This window comes from Emys orbicularis, chromosome 19, assembly GCF_028017835.1.
Source record: "Emys orbicularis isolate rEmyOrb1 chromosome 19, rEmyOrb1.hap1, whole genome shotgun sequence".
Lineage (NCBI taxonomy): Eukaryota > Metazoa > Chordata > Testudines > Emydidae > Emys > Emys orbicularis.
Window position 1 is genome coordinate 1,912,371 of NC_088701.1, and position 17,042 is coordinate 1,929,412.

At 43.3% G+C, this 17,042-nt stretch overlaps 1 protein-coding gene across 5 annotated transcripts in view; it reads left to right on the top strand.

The window, feature by feature from the left end:
* Positions 1 to 742: 742 nt before the first annotated feature.
* Positions 743 to 17,042, top strand: part of SMARCA4 (SWI/SNF related, matrix associated, actin dependent regulator of chromatin, subfamily a, member 4) — a 42,004-nt gene continuing 25,704 nt past the window's right edge. For all 5 annotated transcript variants that reach the window (XM_065419538.1, XM_065419539.1, XM_065419540.1 and 2 more), the window contains exons 1-13: positions 743 to 964; positions 2,673 to 2,805; positions 3,867 to 4,265; positions 5,162 to 5,260; positions 6,269 to 6,527; positions 7,093 to 7,219; positions 7,999 to 8,172; positions 8,528 to 8,701; positions 8,861 to 9,028; positions 10,226 to 10,276; positions 11,262 to 11,392; positions 12,038 to 12,095; positions 14,137 to 14,255. In XM_065419538.1, the coding sequence (XP_065275610.1) occupies positions 743 to 964; positions 2,673 to 2,805; positions 3,867 to 4,265; positions 5,162 to 5,260; positions 6,269 to 6,527; positions 7,093 to 7,219; positions 7,999 to 8,172; positions 8,528 to 8,701; positions 8,861 to 9,028; positions 10,226 to 10,276; positions 11,262 to 11,392; positions 12,038 to 12,095; positions 14,137 to 14,255 (2,114 nt within the window). The remainder of the gene's footprint in view (positions 965 to 2,672; positions 2,806 to 3,866; positions 4,266 to 5,161; positions 5,261 to 6,268; positions 6,528 to 7,092; positions 7,220 to 7,998; positions 8,173 to 8,527; positions 8,702 to 8,860; positions 9,029 to 10,225; positions 10,277 to 11,261; positions 11,393 to 12,037; positions 12,096 to 14,136; positions 14,256 to 17,042) is intronic.

The following is a 17,042-nucleotide window of genomic DNA, read 5'->3' on the forward strand; positions in this document are numbered from 1 at the left end:
GGGATGAAATTAAAGGGGAAATTTAGTCTGAATATCATGGAAAAACTTCTTGAAAATGAGATATACAAGACTGTGAAATCATCTCCTTGAAGAAGAGGCGGAAACTGCATCACTGTTGGGACATTAAAACTAGTCTGGATTGAGCACAGGGGAACAGTTCTGTCCTGGCTTCAGGGGGTTGGGGTTGGGGTAGGGGTGGGGGAGAGATTGGATTAACTGATCTTTTGTTTCTCATTCGTTTGTCTTTCTGACAAATGCAGACCAGAATAAAATTGTTAATGTACATTTTTATAGTGGTATAATTTATATGGAATTTCTATTAAGCCCATAGTCTGGCTGCTTGGAACCCCATGCATCCAAGTATGTGGGAAGCTGCCCACATCTGTCTTCTGAATTTGTTTCCCATGCTCATGCTCTTCTTTGGCAACATGGTCATTTCAAAGACTGCTATGTGTATTGAATAGTAGGGTGCTCACTTTAGTCAACCGCTGCTCCATGGAATAAAATAGTACTATTATGATTTATTTATTTACGCTATTACCGTAGTGTCTAAGTGTCCCAGTCATGGATATATAAACGTATACCCTTGCCCCTCTCAACTTTATGGGGCGACACCTCTGTCTTCAAAGAGGCCAACCCTCAGTTTGCCATGTTGTAAGCCACTGACTGACTTACACTGGCAGTTCTAGCTAAAGGCATGCTCTCTTGCACTAGGATACTACTTTGAGCAATTCCATTGAAGATGTCCACTCCAGATCCTCCAATGGGAGGAACTCCTCGCCCAGGGCCTTCTCCTGGACCCGGCCCATCACCTGGTGCAATGTTGGGCCCCAGTCCTGGACCCTCGCCTGGCTCTGCACATAGTATGATGGGACCCAGCCCTGGACCACCTTCAGCAGGACACGCTATCCCACCTCAGGGGTCTGGGGGCTATGCTCAGGACAATATGCATCAGATGCACAAGGTAACCAACTGTAACAGTGCTCTGTTTGAGTGGGGTTTTCTCTTTTCCTGGCAGAGCGTATACATTCCTTTTTTTCCCTACTTATTAAAAATAAGTTAACATAAAATGAAACGATTAAGAGTTGCCCTAATTTTCTACAGCATGCTATTTCCCCATAACTGGTAATATGTAGAGCAAGATATGATTCTTCCTAGGTCTTATCTTTCATGGTGGACCAATCCTGAAAGCAGGTGAGTATAAGTTAAAGGTGATTTGTGAAGGAAATAAAGGCTTCTGCCTCATTTCTGTTTCTTGACAATGGATACAGAAGGCTTGGAAAGTGGTGGGTTTTTTTTAAGTTAGTTTACTTTGTTTTTGATACCTGAGGGATATAAAATATGGTTTTGCTGGAAAACGTGGGTCTCAGATGTATAGAACCCTGTAAATCTGCAGATAGCCACAGACCATGTTTGTGGATCGCGGATGGACGTGGATCCAAAGTTTGTATCTAGAGCCCTGAAAATCTGCAGATATCTGCTTGATATCCGTAGACCATGTTTGCAGATCGCATGCGGATCCAAATTTTGTATCCATGCAAGGCTCTACAGATGTGAACTGAAAACTTTCTTGTCCCTAACTGAAGGGGCAGGGGATTTGAAACTTATATGTATACAAACTCGTACAAGAAAATTATTTTTATAGTGTTTGTGTTAATGTTCATTTCACTCAAATGCCTAATAAACTCATACAAGAATATTTTATATTCTTGTATGAGTTTATTAGGCATTTGAGTGAAATGAACATTAAGAAAAGCAAACAAACCCTCCCCCACCCCACATTTTAAGTCTGATTAAAAATATCTTTCCGTGTTAGTTCTCAACTTTTGTGATGTCAGAATTCATGAAGTTCTGTGGCCATCCATAGAGTTCCAGGGTGGAGAAGACCTCAGTTTTTAATGTAGTAAACAACTATGAAAAACATTTAAAGAAAAACACACAAACAAAAAACCCTCTTTTTTTCAGGCCCTCTTCATACAAAATAAGAAAGCAAAGAAAAGGTCCAACCCCTAATATTTTACCTCCTTGAGGTCACCTTTATCACACCCAATACATAGGGTGTTTTAAAAGTTGGTACAGTGTGTTAAGGCATAACCTATTTTTTCAGTTGCTGTTATGTGGACTGCAAAATAACACGAAATTGGTCTTGGATCTCAAGGAATAAAGCATTTAGTCTCCGAGAGTTATATCTGAAATTGTTTAATGAGATCCACCCAGCGCCTCTCAGTCTCATGCCACTGAGAACAAAGAATGCAAGATAATGTAATAACTGATGCCAAAGGCAAATTTTACAGCCTATGAGGAAATTTCACTAGATGCCCTCCATGCTTAATGTGGTTTTGGACTAAAATATATTTTTCCTTAAATATTTCTCGTGTGTTGATTTTCCTTCGCTTCATTGAGTGCTGTCTGTTTATATGGTATCCTGAGTGTGGCCAATAAATACATCTTCCTTTTGAAGATGGATGTTGGTAGCATCTGGGTCAGCATGCTACAAATGGTGCATCATTAATGTACCTAGGACACTACTAACCTAAATACAAACTGTACCACGCAATGCAGCAGCCTACTCTCTGCTTCCATCGGTCCTTTGCCTCTAGGAATAGCTTAGCTTTTTCTTTGATAGTAGTAATTTTTAAGCAGGTTTTGCGCTGTTCCTTTTTCCTTTGCAGCCAATGGATTCCATGCATGAGAAGGGAATATCTGATGATCCTCGGTACGGCCAGATGAAGGGGATGGGAATGAGGCCAGGTGGGCACACAGGAATGGGGCCTCCTCCAAGCCCAATGGATCAGCATTCTCAAGGTCTGTTTTTCTCCTGGGCTAGGGGCATGGGAGACGTTTGCAAGCCAGTTTCTGAACAGGAGACTGAGCCCCAGTCTACAGTTCAGTTTCCTTGTTCATTACTGCTGCAGTGGGACTTTCCTTGGGATAGTGCACTATTCTAGTAGGAAGAGCAGAGAACAATATGGATACAAACTTCTAATTGTTGTGAAAGGCCACCTGTTCCTCTCCGTATTCTTTCTTTCTACCACACTGAGGACAGTAGCTACACAAAAGAGCATCTGGTGTCCTGGCATAGCCATATACAGCACAAAGTTCCCACAAAGGATACCCAGCCGTATCCTGTAATTTTCTCTGCTGCCACTGAAAGTGCTCCTGTGCTCCCTTTGTCATGGACATGGGCAATGGTTCAAAAGACTCTGGGGAGAGGGTGGTTTTATGATGGAGAAAATAAATCTACAAGCAGGGAACAGATGGGGGACGCAGCATGTAAGAGACCTGCAGTCCTTCGCAGCCACCAGTATGTCTGTGAACCCTCCCTGGACAGATTCCTCTGTAAATCCTCAAACGGGATTATTATTTTTTGTTTTGTTTTAAACTTTTAGTTCCAAACAAGTTTTGGTGCAATTACTTTCACTGGGGACCCTGGCTTAAAGCAGTTGCAGCCTCCATTAAGAGTGATTTAGGCCTGGTCTACACTAACCCCCCTTTCGAACTAAGGTACTCAACTTCAGCTACGTGAATAACGTAGCTGAAGTCGACGTACCTTAGTTCGAACTTACCGCGGTCCAGACGCGGCAGGCAGGCTCCCCTGTTGACTCCGTGTACTCCTCGTGCCGAGCAGGATTACCGGAGTCGACAGCGAGCACTTCTGGGTTCGATTCATCGCGTCCAGACAAGACGCGATAAATCGAACTCAGAAGTTCGATTGCCTGCCGCTGAACCAGCGCGTAAGTATAGACAAGCCCTTAAATAGCTTTTTTTTTTTTTTCCCCTGTAGCATTTTTAAAATAAAACTAGCCTTTCTGTATTGTGCAAAGTCTACCGCATGCTGCAATATAATGACCTCTCTCTCTTTGCAGGTTACCCTTCTCCGCTCGGTGGTTCTGAGCATGCCTCAAGCCCAGTTCCAGCTAACGGTCCATCCTCTGGCTCGCAAATGTCCTCCGGTCCTGGCGGAGTCCCGTTGGACGGTACTGACCCACAGGCATTAGGACAACAGAACCGGGGCCCAACCCCTTTTAACCAGAACCAACTGCACCAGTTAAGAGCTCAGATCATGGCCTATAAGATGCTTGCCAGAGGGCAGCCTTTACCTGACCATCTTCAGATGGCAGTGCAGGGAAAGAGACCAATGCCTGGAATGCAGCAGCAAATGCCGACGCTACCTCCACCCTCTGTATCTGGGACAGGGCCAGTGCAAGGAGCAGGGCCTGGGCCTGGACCAGGACCAACACCTCCAAATTACAACAGACCTCATGGTAAGCGTCAGCTTTGTTGCTTCCTTAGTCTACATTCAAGACTCTTCCATTTCAGTACAGATGCACATAGACTGATGCATGGGGGTAGCATAAGGAAGGAGCAAGCCTACACTTTTCATTTATCTGTTTGGTACCTTACGTTAGTTTATGGAGGGATGTTTGTTTGTATAATGTGTCTGGTCCTACTTGCACAAAGACTCCTTTGTCATTTTCAAAGTCCTGCACCGTTTTGCCCCCACCAATACCTTTTCTCTCAATCCCTCGCATTCCTCCTAGTCCCCTCTCCTAATTGCTTCATGTCTCCTTTCACACCGTTTTGTGTCTTTCAAGCCAGCCTCTAAGGACCTCCCCCATATCACACCTCCCTTGTGGGAAACATTCCATCCTTTAAAAAGAACAGGAGTACTTGTGGCACCTTAGAGACTAACAAATTTATTTAAGCATAAGCTTTCGTGGGCTACAGCCCACTTCATCGGATGCATAGAATGGAACATATATTGAGGAGATATATATACACATACAGAGAGCATGAAAAGGTGGGAGTTGTCTTACCAACTCTGAGAGGCCAATTAAGTAAGAGAAAAGAACTTTTGAAGTGATAATCAAGATAGCCCATCCTTTATAGCTGTGCTGGTGTCACCCACATGCAGTCATGTGTTTACATGTGTTTCAGTCTGTCTGAATTTGGACTCTAAACTCTTCAGGGAAGGGACTTCGTCTTTTAACTGCTTGGAAATGGCAACGTATGCTGACCATGCTCTCACTAATTAACAACCTGAAGGAGCCTGGTTTTGTTCCCATTAGGTACATGCAAGGAACAAGCAGATGTATTAATAAACTGCAGCGAGAGAGAGAGAGAGTCTTATTGCTGTCTTTTTTTACTCTCCTTTGTGTAGGTATAGGAGGGCCTAACATGCCGCCTCCTGGACCCTCAGGAGTTCCCCCAGGAATGCCTGGGCAGCCCCCTGGTGCACCCCCAAAGCCCTGGCCTGAAGGTGAGAATAACTAGGGTTCTTTTAAACAGTTAATTACAAGAAATTTCTCCGGCATTCCCTTCCCCAGCGCAGTGAAGGCAGCATGGGGATGTGCTACTCAGGCATGTGGAGGAAGGACATACTGAAGTGAAAACTGAGCCACAAACGCTTTTTGTGCCTCGTTTTGTTCCCCCAGCACATGAGTTGTTGCAAATCCTAGAAGACCTTGATTTTGGTTTCTGCTACAGTGTGTCCCTGCCATCTGGGGGACTGTGGAAGATATTACAGCTTTAGCTAAGCTCTTTTAAAACCCTCCACTTGGAGTTTGAGCCTGCAGACAGACCAGTTAATTCCAATGCAGATTTTGAAGCCCCTGGAGTGGTTTTTTTGGCAGCCACTTGATGTCTTTGATCAGGTGGGTAGACTCCAATGGATGATCTTTCCAAAGAGCTGGCTCAGGCATCTACATGCTTTTGTTCTGCTTGAACTATTGTACTCTGGGGACAGCTGTACAAAGTTGCACAGTTCATCTTGTAGCTAGGCGGAAGGAATTGCATTTGGTTGCTGTGAAATTTACAGCTTGCCAGATGGTTGAGTGGAGGTGGGGGAATAAACAGTAGGACTGCGTGACTTGTTCATGGGTCAGCATGGGGAGTGTCCTGTGTTAGTAAGTACGGAAAGTGAATACGGAACATAGGCAGAAACAGAATTTTTTCCAGCGTTCTCTCTGAAGAAGTTCTTTTGCCCTTAAACCTTGTAGCTGGGCTGCATGTCAGCTCTCCGGTGCTACTTAGCGCCAGAATGTTCAGGCTTGGGTGACTGAAGTTTGTCCTGATTTCCAGAGGTGGTGAAGCTACTAGAAGCTGTGTGCCCCTAGCTGCTCTGAAAATCAGACCGTTTACTTAGGTGCCTAACTGGAGTCACCCAAGTCTGAAAATTTTGGCCGGGCCCACGTCAAATTCTGACCGGTTTAAAGAAGTGTGGGGGGACATGCAACCCAGTATCACTCCCAGTTTGGTTTTTGAACAGGACCAATGGCAAATGCTGCAGCCCCCACTAGCACACCTCAGAAACTGATTCCTCCTCAGCCAACTGGCCGTCCTTCACCAGCACCCCCGGCGGTACCTCCTGCAGCATCTCCTGTAATGCCACCCCAAACTCAGTCACCCGGGCAGCCAGCCCAGCCTGCCCCCATGGTGCAGCTCCATCAGAAGCAGAATCGTATCACGCCGATCCAGAAGCCAAGAGGACTTGACCCAGTGGAAATCCTTCAGGAGAGGGAATACAGGTAAAAGCCCTGGCTTCTGTTGGAATTGTGAGATGCTGATATCAAGTGGCTGGCTGCCTCTCCCCTTTTATCCTCCTCCTGGTGTCCTCAGCTCTCTTGACGAATACAGTGGCTCTCCCTATTTACCGTTCTTCCTCCCTCCCCTCCCCCAATCAAAATTCCCAGTTGACATGTGCTGTACAGACTAACCTAGGACTTAGAAGATCTGTGCATAAGTACACTTCAGAGCCTGTCAGGGCAACTCCTGAGTTCTTACAGTTTACTGTGCAGACGCGCCTGTCTCTGCTTCTCCCAGGGGCTGATGTTTTCCCTGCCACTTCAGTTATTTTTCATGCCAGAGAGGCATGCTACTGCTATGCCCATGTATTAAATGATGTTCCAAACAAAGATGTACATAGCTGCCAAGAACTTCCATTGTACTTGAGATACGGTGACTCAAGGACTGGACAAAACACAGATGTATTTGATAGTCTTTTCAGTTGAACAGTAAAAGGCTAAAAGTGCCCAGACTTAAACTCATTTTGTTTGTCTTCATCTGCTACGAAATTGTGTCTTCTCCCCACAGATTGCAGGCTCGCATTGCTCACAGAATCCAAGAGCTAGAAAACCTGCCTGGGTCCCTGGCTGGTGACCTGAGAACCAAAGCTACCATTGAACTGAAAGCACTAAGACTGCTTAACTTCCAGAGACAGGTAGGTTGTGGATTTCAGCCGCTGGCTTTCCAGTGTGCCATGCCTGATTCAGAGCAGGAATTAGCCAATGACTGCAGATTTTGTAATGCAAGGCAAATGCCGGATACACAGGAATAAGATAATTAGTGTGCATTTGTGTCTGTGCCTGGCTTGGAATAAAACAAACTGAACTTAGTACAAGAACCCCCCAGCCTGCCTCATGTGTTCGCTGGTTACCATGGAAGTGGTAGCTTACCTGGATACTGGACTAGCTGGAGCATTGGTCCATCCCATTTCCTGCTCTACTGCTCTGACTTGGCAGAAGGAAAAGATGCCTGATGAGCTGGACCATTGGGCCAATTTGGTGTGGCAGTGGACTAGATGAACCGTGCTCTGGCAGCATCTTTATTCTTATAAATCTCAATTCTGAGACTCCATATGGAAGAGATTCTGATTTTTAAGTAGCGTTTGTTTTTTTGTTTTTCCACTGAGGGTGTGATCCGCCCCTGTTCAGAGGATCAGCACAAGGCTGATGCACCATGTATTTCGCATAAGGGCTTAAGATGTAGAATAGGCCTTTTGCTGGTGTACATAAGCAGAGTTATATTGTGACACTGCATATTTTTCCAGTTCCATACCATACATCTTTGACCTGAATCTGTTGCCCAAGGCATCTTCAGAACAGTATTTCAGCCTTTGATTGTATGTTTGGCCTTTTTAACGCCATGCAAAACTTTGGCACTTATAAAATGCCACACAGAGAGAAATTAATTTTTTTTAAATGTGAATTTCTTGAAAAGCTGCGTCAGGAAGTCGTGGTGTGCATGAGACGAGACACTGCCCTGGAAACGGCACTGAATGCCAAGGCATACAAACGCAGCAAGCGGCAGTCCCTGCGCGAGGCTCGCATCACGGAGAAACTGGAGAAACAACAGAAGATCGAGCAAGAACGGAAACGCAGACAAAAGCACCAGGTAAGTTGTTCCCTTCCTGTTACTTTATTTTGTTTGTTGTTTAGGTTGGGATTTTCAAAGTAGGGTAAGGAATTTAGGATTTCTTTGGGAATTGGGCACCTAAGGACCATAACTCACTTGTTTTCCTGTAGAGAGAGTTAGAATACAGAGGCCATTAAATTGAGAGTCGTTACTGAGATGTTAAATATATTTTGGGCAAATTACAGTCAGAGGAAAAGATCTTTTTTGTTGCTAAATTCATGCATCAAATGGCTTACAACATAAAAAGACATTGATTATTACAGTGCAGAACAATAGGTGGCTAGTGTGTGTATCTTGATTTTGTAGCCCAATTGCCATCACTTTGTCCCTTCAGGAATACCTCAATAGCATTCTCCAGCATGCCAAGGATTTCAAAGAATACCATCGATCCGTCACGGGCAAAATTCAAAAGCTTACAAAAGCTGTGGCCACTTACCATGCGAACACTGAGCGTGAGCAGAAGAAAGAGAATGAGAGGATCGAGAAAGAGCGAATGCGCAGGTTGATGGTAAGGTTTCCCATGGGACTGCAAAACGGTTTACGCGCGCGCACACGTTCTATAGCTGAATGGTGTAAACCGCCTGCAGCATGCTTGCATAGAATTTTTAGCTGGCTAAATTTCTCCTCCTCGGGGCTGAAAGGATGCTAACCTTGCCTCTTCCTTTAGGCTGAGGATGAAGAAGGGTATCGTAAGCTTATCGATCAGAAGAAAGATAAGCGCTTGGCATATCTACTCCAGCAGACAGACGAGTATGTGGCCAACCTGACCGAGCTGGTGCGACAACACAAGGCCGCACAGGTGGCAAAGGAGAAAAAGAAGAAAAAGAAAAAGAAGGTGACTTCTCGCGGCAAGCAGGCTTAATCGTTGAGTGTTCGCTCTGGCAGGAGCCGGGTCTGGAGTAAGGCAGGGGTTTGGAAACGGCTGCAGACATGTCTCTACTGTCATGCCTTGTTTCTGAGCTGTCCTAGCCCAGCCTTTGCAGTTCAGGGCGTCTATTGAGCAGAGAGAGTCATTCATGCTGACTGCTTGTTCATAGACAGATGTGACGAGCAAGTTCACTTCTCTTGTAATCAAATGCTATGTTTGAATTTGGGACTCCAGAACTCAAAGCCTAATGCGTCCTCCAACCTGCCATACCAATAAGCAGGTTACCCTACTTGAGAGTGCATCTCTAAAACCAGAATCTTCATGCTGTTTCCCTTAATTTTTCAACAGAAGGCATCATAAATCGCAATGTGAATTTTTTGTTGTTGTTGCGTAGTAATACAGTGAAAGAAACTGAAGACTGGTCTGTTTTGCCAACTTAAATATAACTAATGGCAATTTACTAGAGAGAATTTACTGCAAGTTTTCTAAAGCACAAACTCTTTTGGTGAGAGTCACTAGATCAGAAAACTTGCAGTAAATTTTCCCTAGTAAATTGCCATTAATTAAATGGAAGTTTTTTGGTTTCTTTCACTGTGGGGAAAAAATGGAAGAAAACTGTGTTGTGAGTACAAGGGGATAAGCTGGTAAAACTGATAATAGTTTTTAAGTGTTAGGTTTTTGGAGATAAGGATATCTATTCCAGGAGATTTAAAATGGGGGGTGTCGACTTTTAAAGAACTATTTTGATTTCCTTTCAATAGTACGGTGTGCAGAATTTTCTATAAGAGCTGGCTTTGCATGCTATGGTGATCGGTGTTATACAAAAACAAAACCCCCAAACAAACACCAGAGGAGAATAGCTATCTTGGATGTAGTAATCAAAAGCATCAGTCCTAATATAACATTGCATGACGATGATAAACCAGTCTAAAATGTTAGCTCTTTTGAAGGAGGTTTTCTTGGCTAGAACTTAATTTACAAATCTGTTCCAGCCTGAGCAGCTTCTGCACTGGACTGTTTGTGTCCTCCCTTCCCACCCTCCTTCTTTGGAGTTGGGATACTTGCATTATAAGCATGCGATTCCAGTGGAGTGCTCGTATTGTCGGTTTGATTTTTGTTTCCATTATTAAAGGGTTGCTATGAGTTGTATTCCCTTTCTTTCAGAAGGCAGAGAATGCAGAAGGGCAAACTCCTGCAATTGGACCAGATGGCGAAGTAAGCACAAGAAACTTGTTTCATGTGGTGCCAAGTAGGATGGAAAACGTTTGTTAGCCACACACTGAAAGGATCAGTTATGATGATGACGATATTTTGGATTGAAAGAAAAACAGCACTGAGAAGTGGAGTGTAGTAGATGGCTAAATCAAGACGTCCTAAAATAGAACATATTCAACTTTGTAAAGAGATGTTTGTCTCTTACCCTCTCCACCCGCATGAATGGCTCTGGCAGCCTCTCCAACCTGCCATGTCCCTGCTAATTTTGGCAGCAACTCCAGTGTGTTCACACTGACTCCAATCTTGCAAACATTTAGATATGTCACGTAGGAGAGGAAGGATGTAGAGTAAACAAGCCCGGGATTGGGAGGCTGGAGTTAATTCCCAGCTCTGCCACAGTTTTCCTGTGTGACCTTGGGCAAATTTGTCTGTAAAAGGGGGATGACAGTGTGAGGATCAATACGTTAAAGATTGCGAGGTGATTAGATACTATTGGGATCAGGGCATAAGAACCTAAGAGAGAGCCACCCATAACTTTAGGCATGTGAGAAGTCCCAGTGAACTCAGTGGGACAAAAGTGCTTACACATATACCTAAGAAGCTGCAAGATCACTTGTGACAAAGGAAGTGCTGAGTGGCAGTGAATTTATAAGAGAAGCTAGAGATATTTCACATTAAGATAGTTCTTTTATTCATGCCTTCAAATACCAAGCAGCACTTTTGTCACAGCTAGGTCAAGACAGTGGTTTCCTGTTTCTTGTTTTTGAATTAGTGCAAACCAAAAATTTTAAAAACAAACAAACAAACAAAGCTTTGATCTATTTATGCTTTGGATAAAGCGGTGTTTTAAAACTTTAGTGGGTGTCCCATAAATATTTCGGCAATAGCACTTAACTGGTTTTAATTAAAGTGCTGGCTAATAGAGCACAGAGATGCTTTAATTCCAGATGGAATACTGAAATGTACATACATTGTGCTTTCTCAGCCTCTGGATGAGACCAGCCAAATGAGTGATCTCCCTGTGAAAGTGATCCATGTGGAAAGCGGTAAAATCCTTACTGGCACAGATGCTCCAAAGGCTGGACAGCTGGACACGTGGTTGGAAATGAACCCAGGGTAAGCCATCACCAGTTCCCAGATTGCCATCTGATGTTGTGCCAGAAGGCTGACAGCCTCACATTTGCGGTAATGCATTCTGTGGCTTTGCTTATAAATCCTGTTCCATGCTCTAACTGAAATGGGTCAAAAATTACACCAGTTCACGGTCTGGGATACTGGCCCCAATCCTGCAGTGATTGTGTGTCTCCAGGGTTCCTCCCTCACCGAGATCATTGCAGGATTGGGGCCTGTGTTTAGTTCAGGCAAGAAAAGCCCAAAATATCAGCATAGGCCCAGCCTAACACCTTGCGCGTCCCAAAGGGTAGGAAGAAGTATGTTATACCATTAGAAAGTGCAGATTCCTTTAACCTTACTTCAGCGGGCAGGGAGCTGCTAAAATTGTGTGGGAAATACTGTTGCAGAAGGTGCTAATTGGTGGACCTCTACTTATGCACCCAGACCCAATAAGTTTTTCTAAGCACTGGTCCTAAAATCTGGGATTAGAAAGGGGAAAAAATTAGTCAAATTCCTGTGTTAAAAGTAGCAGTAATCTCACTCTAGTTTGAGTTCAAAGGCTTTTAGAGTCCAAGCTAGTCGCATGTTTGTGCATTACTCTGTCAGAATCAGAACTGATATTAAATATTAATATTTGTATGGAATTAGATACGAAGTAGCTCCCAGATCTGACAGTGAAGAAAGTGGGTCAGAGGAGGAGGAAGAGGTAAGTGGATGTGCCTTAAGTCATATTTTTGGGTGCTTTCGTATTTTAAAATAGGAAATAACCAGTAGACATAAAGTCATTAAACTTAATCCACTATTTATTTTTCAAATATAGTTCAATATCGATTTAGCTAAAATGAGTTCATTTATAACAAATCTTGAAACAACTGATGTGTGCAGTGTGAAAACAAATAACCTCGTGCTGTCATATTTCCAACCCCATTCCACTTGGCGTCTCTTCTTCTGTGTCATGTCTTAATGAGGACACAACCATGCAAGCCTTTACTTCTGATAGTAGCCTGACATTGCCATCATACATCAATAAGGATTTAAATACATAAGAACTGCCATAGTGGGTCAGACCAATGGTCCATCTGGCCTGGTATCCAGTCTCCAACCATGGTCAGTACAAGAGCTTCAAGGGGAGTGTACAGAACAGGGCAATTTTGCAGAGATCCACCCCATCTTCCCCTGTCTTGCAGGATCCTGTCCCTGATCTGTAAGGCAGTGTCTGTTTCTTATGAGTTCTTAAAGGTTCATAAACAGTGTGAAGCTATGTACATTTAAAAAAGTAGTAGGTCCAAGATGCACCAAGAATCTTTGAGTGCTCTACGGTTTGGGTGAAGCAGAGGTAATATTTTGGGGATAGGGTAAATTTTTTTTTTTTATTTAAATGAGGTTGAGCCACTAATCACTGCCAATCTCCTTGCCTCTTACTGCTCTGCCGCTTGTCGTGTGCTAGACTGATATTCTGCACTGACAGCTTAGGGGCAGGACACGATTTTGCCCACCTAATGGAAGTTCCCACTCCCCTCAAAGAATTTATTTTTAAATGACTTTGGGAAACGAGGTTGGGTTGTTAGAATATGTATGGCGGGAGGTAGGGTGCATCTGTAGGTCCGCTTTGAATGATCAGCATTCTAGAGCTTACATGAAAAATGTTTAAACTTGGATGCTTAAGGTTGGCTCCTACATCCATATTTAGGAAGGAGACAAAGCAGGGATTTATGTAGGTACCTACATAAATGGCGTGATTTTTTTTTTTTAAAGGTGCCACGCATCTACAGATCCCACTGAAGTGAGCACTTGCTTTTCCTGTTGACCATTTCTGAAAAGGGCTGCTTTTATTTAGGTGTCTAAATATGGGTGTAGGAGCCTCATGTTTGGAAATTTTGGCCTAAGGGTTTATTTCTACCCAATTGATCAAAGATTTTTTTTTTTTTTTTTGCCATTTTCTAAAAGAAAATGACACAAAAGGGCCACAAATATGACCACAAAGTACAATTGTGGTATCTAGATCCACAGGGAGATGCAAAGCGATTCTGTAGCTTTACATGTGCGTTTCCTGGTGATTCCTACTCATGGAGAGTCAATGCAAATATACATCTCGGATGCATGCCAGCCAATCAACTGGCATGTATATTGTCCTTCATTTACTCTGTGTGCTGAAGTCTCCTGCATCACCAGCTGGTGAACAAAGCTGTATGCTTTATAGCAGGGGTAGGCAACCTATGGCACATGTGCCGAAGGCGGCACGCAAGCTGATTTGCAATGGCACTCACACTGCCCGGGTCCTGGCCACCGGTCCGGGGGGGGGCTCTGCATTTTAATTTAATTTTAAATGAAGCTTCTTAAACATTTTAAAAACCTTATTTACTTTACATACAACAATAGTTTAGTTATATATTATAGACTTATAGAAAGAGACCGTCTAAAAACGTTAAAATGTATGAGTGGCACACGAAACCTTAAATCAGAGTGAATAAATGAAGACTCGGCACAGCACTTCTGAAAGGTTGCTGACCCCTGCTTTATAGCATCTCGGCATCAGGAAGGAAGGAAAGAGGCGTCTCCAGATTGGTGACTTTTTTGCAAAGTCTGCAGCATGTATTTAAAGAGTTTGCTGCATGTTAAGTGGCTTATGCAGATTTGGCCAGCTCCGCCTTACTGTGAGGATACAGAACACTGCCTTCTCCCTTGTACATGAGGATGAGTGTATGTAACTTGATAGTCCCAGTGATGTAGCCTTCAATTTCTGGCAGGAGGAGGAAGAGGAGCAGCCGCAACCTGCTCAGCCTGCCCTGCCTGTGGAGGAAAAGAAGAAGATCCCAGATCCAGACAGTGACGATGTGTCAGAAGTCGATGCCAGGCACATTATTGAGTAAGCCCCACCTAGTCACTTGTTGCGTCAGTATTTTAAATCCTGCTGCCCTTTGTTTCCTCTTTGGGGGGGCAAAAACAACCCAGGATTAGCCTGGATTGATTTCCATTATTCTGGATCACTTTGTTGGAGGCGTAATTGACAGGCACTAATAACTGGCAAGAGAAGACTTGTGAACTGCTGTTTCTCTTGTCCCAGCATGAAGGGCAGCGTTCCATTGTGAAGTCCCTCTTTCGCCTGGCTGGCACATAAAAAAAATTATACTTCACTGTGAAAGTTTTGCATTTTGCATACTGCTAGAATAGCTTTAATTTTAATCCCTATTGTCAGTCTCTTGTAACTCCCTCCCACTAAAAATGACATGGAGGAGCTCTGATTTGTTATGCTTGGTCTTTACCCAGAGATTAAGGCTGAGAGATTCAAATTCACTTAATAGATTTAGATGCAATGCTTGTTAATTTTAATGAGAATTGTGTCTGATTCTCCTAGGAAGCTTTGAATATATTGGTCTAGGTTTTTTTGAAAACAGAAGAGAAATTAACATGTTGGTTACCAAAGTGCAGGGGAAATTGGGTGCTGTTTTTTTTAATTTAAAGTTTCATGCTTAGGTCTCCTCCTCCTCAGAGGGGAATGCTGCATTAGCTACATTTGGAGAAGGGAAAAGGTATGCAGATGAAAATAGTGTGACAAAACCTGGTTGCATACCTACAAACATCAGTCGAGACACGAGGGGGTGAGGTCATCGCTTTTATGGTTTGTGAAAGAGAGACGCTTTAGAGGAAGAAGAGCTCTGTGTAAGTTCACAAACTTGTCTCTTTCACCAGCAGAAGTTGGTCCAATAAAAGATATTACCTCACCCCCCTTATCTCTCCAATATCCTGGGACCAACACAGCTACAAAAACACTGCCTACAGACATCAGTCATAGATTATAAAGCCAGCAGGGGCCACTGTGATAATCTAGTCTGACCTCCTGCATAATGCTGGTCAAAGGACTGTCCTGAATTAAGTCCTGTTTGAACTAGAGCAGATCTCTTAGAAAATCAATCAGTGAGGCTTGAACCTTTACCCTCTAGCTCCATAATTATGAGCCCCTATCACTCGAGCTACATAAGAACAGCCATACTGGGTCAGACCAAAGGTCCATCTAGCCCAGTGTCCTGTCTTCCGACAGTGGCCAATGCCAGATGCCCCAGAGGGAATGAACAGAACAGGGAATCATCAAGTGATCCATCCCCTGTCACCAATTCTCAGCTTCTGGCAAACTGAAGCTAGGGACACCATCCCTGCCCATCCTGGCTAATAGCCATTGATGGACCTATCCTCCAGGAACTTTTCTAGTTCTTTTTTGAACCCTGATACAGTCTTGGCCTTCACAACATCCTCTGGCAAGGAGTTCCACAGGTTGACTGTGTGTTGTGTGAAGAAATACTTCCTTTTGTTTATTTTAAACCTGCTGCCTATTAATTTCATTTGGTGATCCCTAGTTATTGTGTTATGAGAAGGAGTAAATAACACTTCTTTATTTACTTTCTCCACACCAGTCATAATTTTATAGACCTCTAGCATATCCTCCTTTAGTCATCTCTTTTCCAAGCTGAAAAGTCCCAATTTTTATTAATCTTTTCTCATATGGAAGTTGTTCCATACCCCTAATAATTTTTGTTGCCCTTTTCTGAATCTTTTCCAATTCCAATATATGCTTTTTGAGATGGGGCGACCACATCTGCACGCAGTATTCAAGATGTGGGCATACCATGGATTTATATAGAGGCAATATGATATTTTCTATCCCTTTCTTAATGATTCCCAACATTCTGTTCGCTTTTTTTGGCTGCGCTGCACATTGAGTGGATGTTTTCAGAGAACTCTCCACAAGGATGCCAAGGTCTCTCTCTTGAGTAGTAACAGCTAATTTAGACCCCATCATTTTATACGTATAGTTGGGATTATGGTTTCGAATGTGCTTTACTTTGCATTTATCAACATTGAATTTTGTCTGCCATTTTGTTGTCCAGTCATCCAGATTTGTGAGATCCCTTTGTAGCTCTTCGCAGTCTGCTTGGGATTTAACTATCTTGAGTAGTTTTGAATCCTCTGCAAATTTTGCCACTTCACTGTTTACCCCTTTTTCCAGATCATTTATGAATATGTTGAATAGCACTGGGCCCAGTACAGACCCCTGGGGGACACCACTATTTACCTCTCTCCATTCTGAAAACTGACCATTTATTCCTACCCTTTTGTTTCTTATCTTTTAATCAGTTACCGATCCCTGACAGGACCTTCCCTCTTACCCCATGACAGCTTCCTTTGCTAAAGAAAAATCTTCCAGCTGTCAATAAGCAGCAGGCTGTTACATTTTGTGGTGACCAGCCAGTCTAGAGAGACAGTCACCTGCATTAAGCCAATGTATTGCAATGGAATAATGTCCATCCTTTTTCATACAAAATATACCATGTGCTGATTTTTATAAACCACCCATGGGTATGGAGATAGCCGTATTGGCATAAATGCACCTATGTGAGCTGCTAGTTATTTTAAACTAAAGAAATGGAAGAAAAGAGGGTAATGCAATGTTGACATTTTACATGACCAAAAGTCAGGGATTACAGAGTTTATGGTTCCCATGGTGGCAAACATTGCCCGAATACAGGTAAGTTATCGCCATAGTGGGAAAATGCTGAATGTTCCAAAGTGGGTCCAAGTTACGCTTCCCTCAGCAACTATAACTTAAAATTCTGGACACTTCTGTGCATGTAAAAACTGAACCTTAATGTGGAAGTAA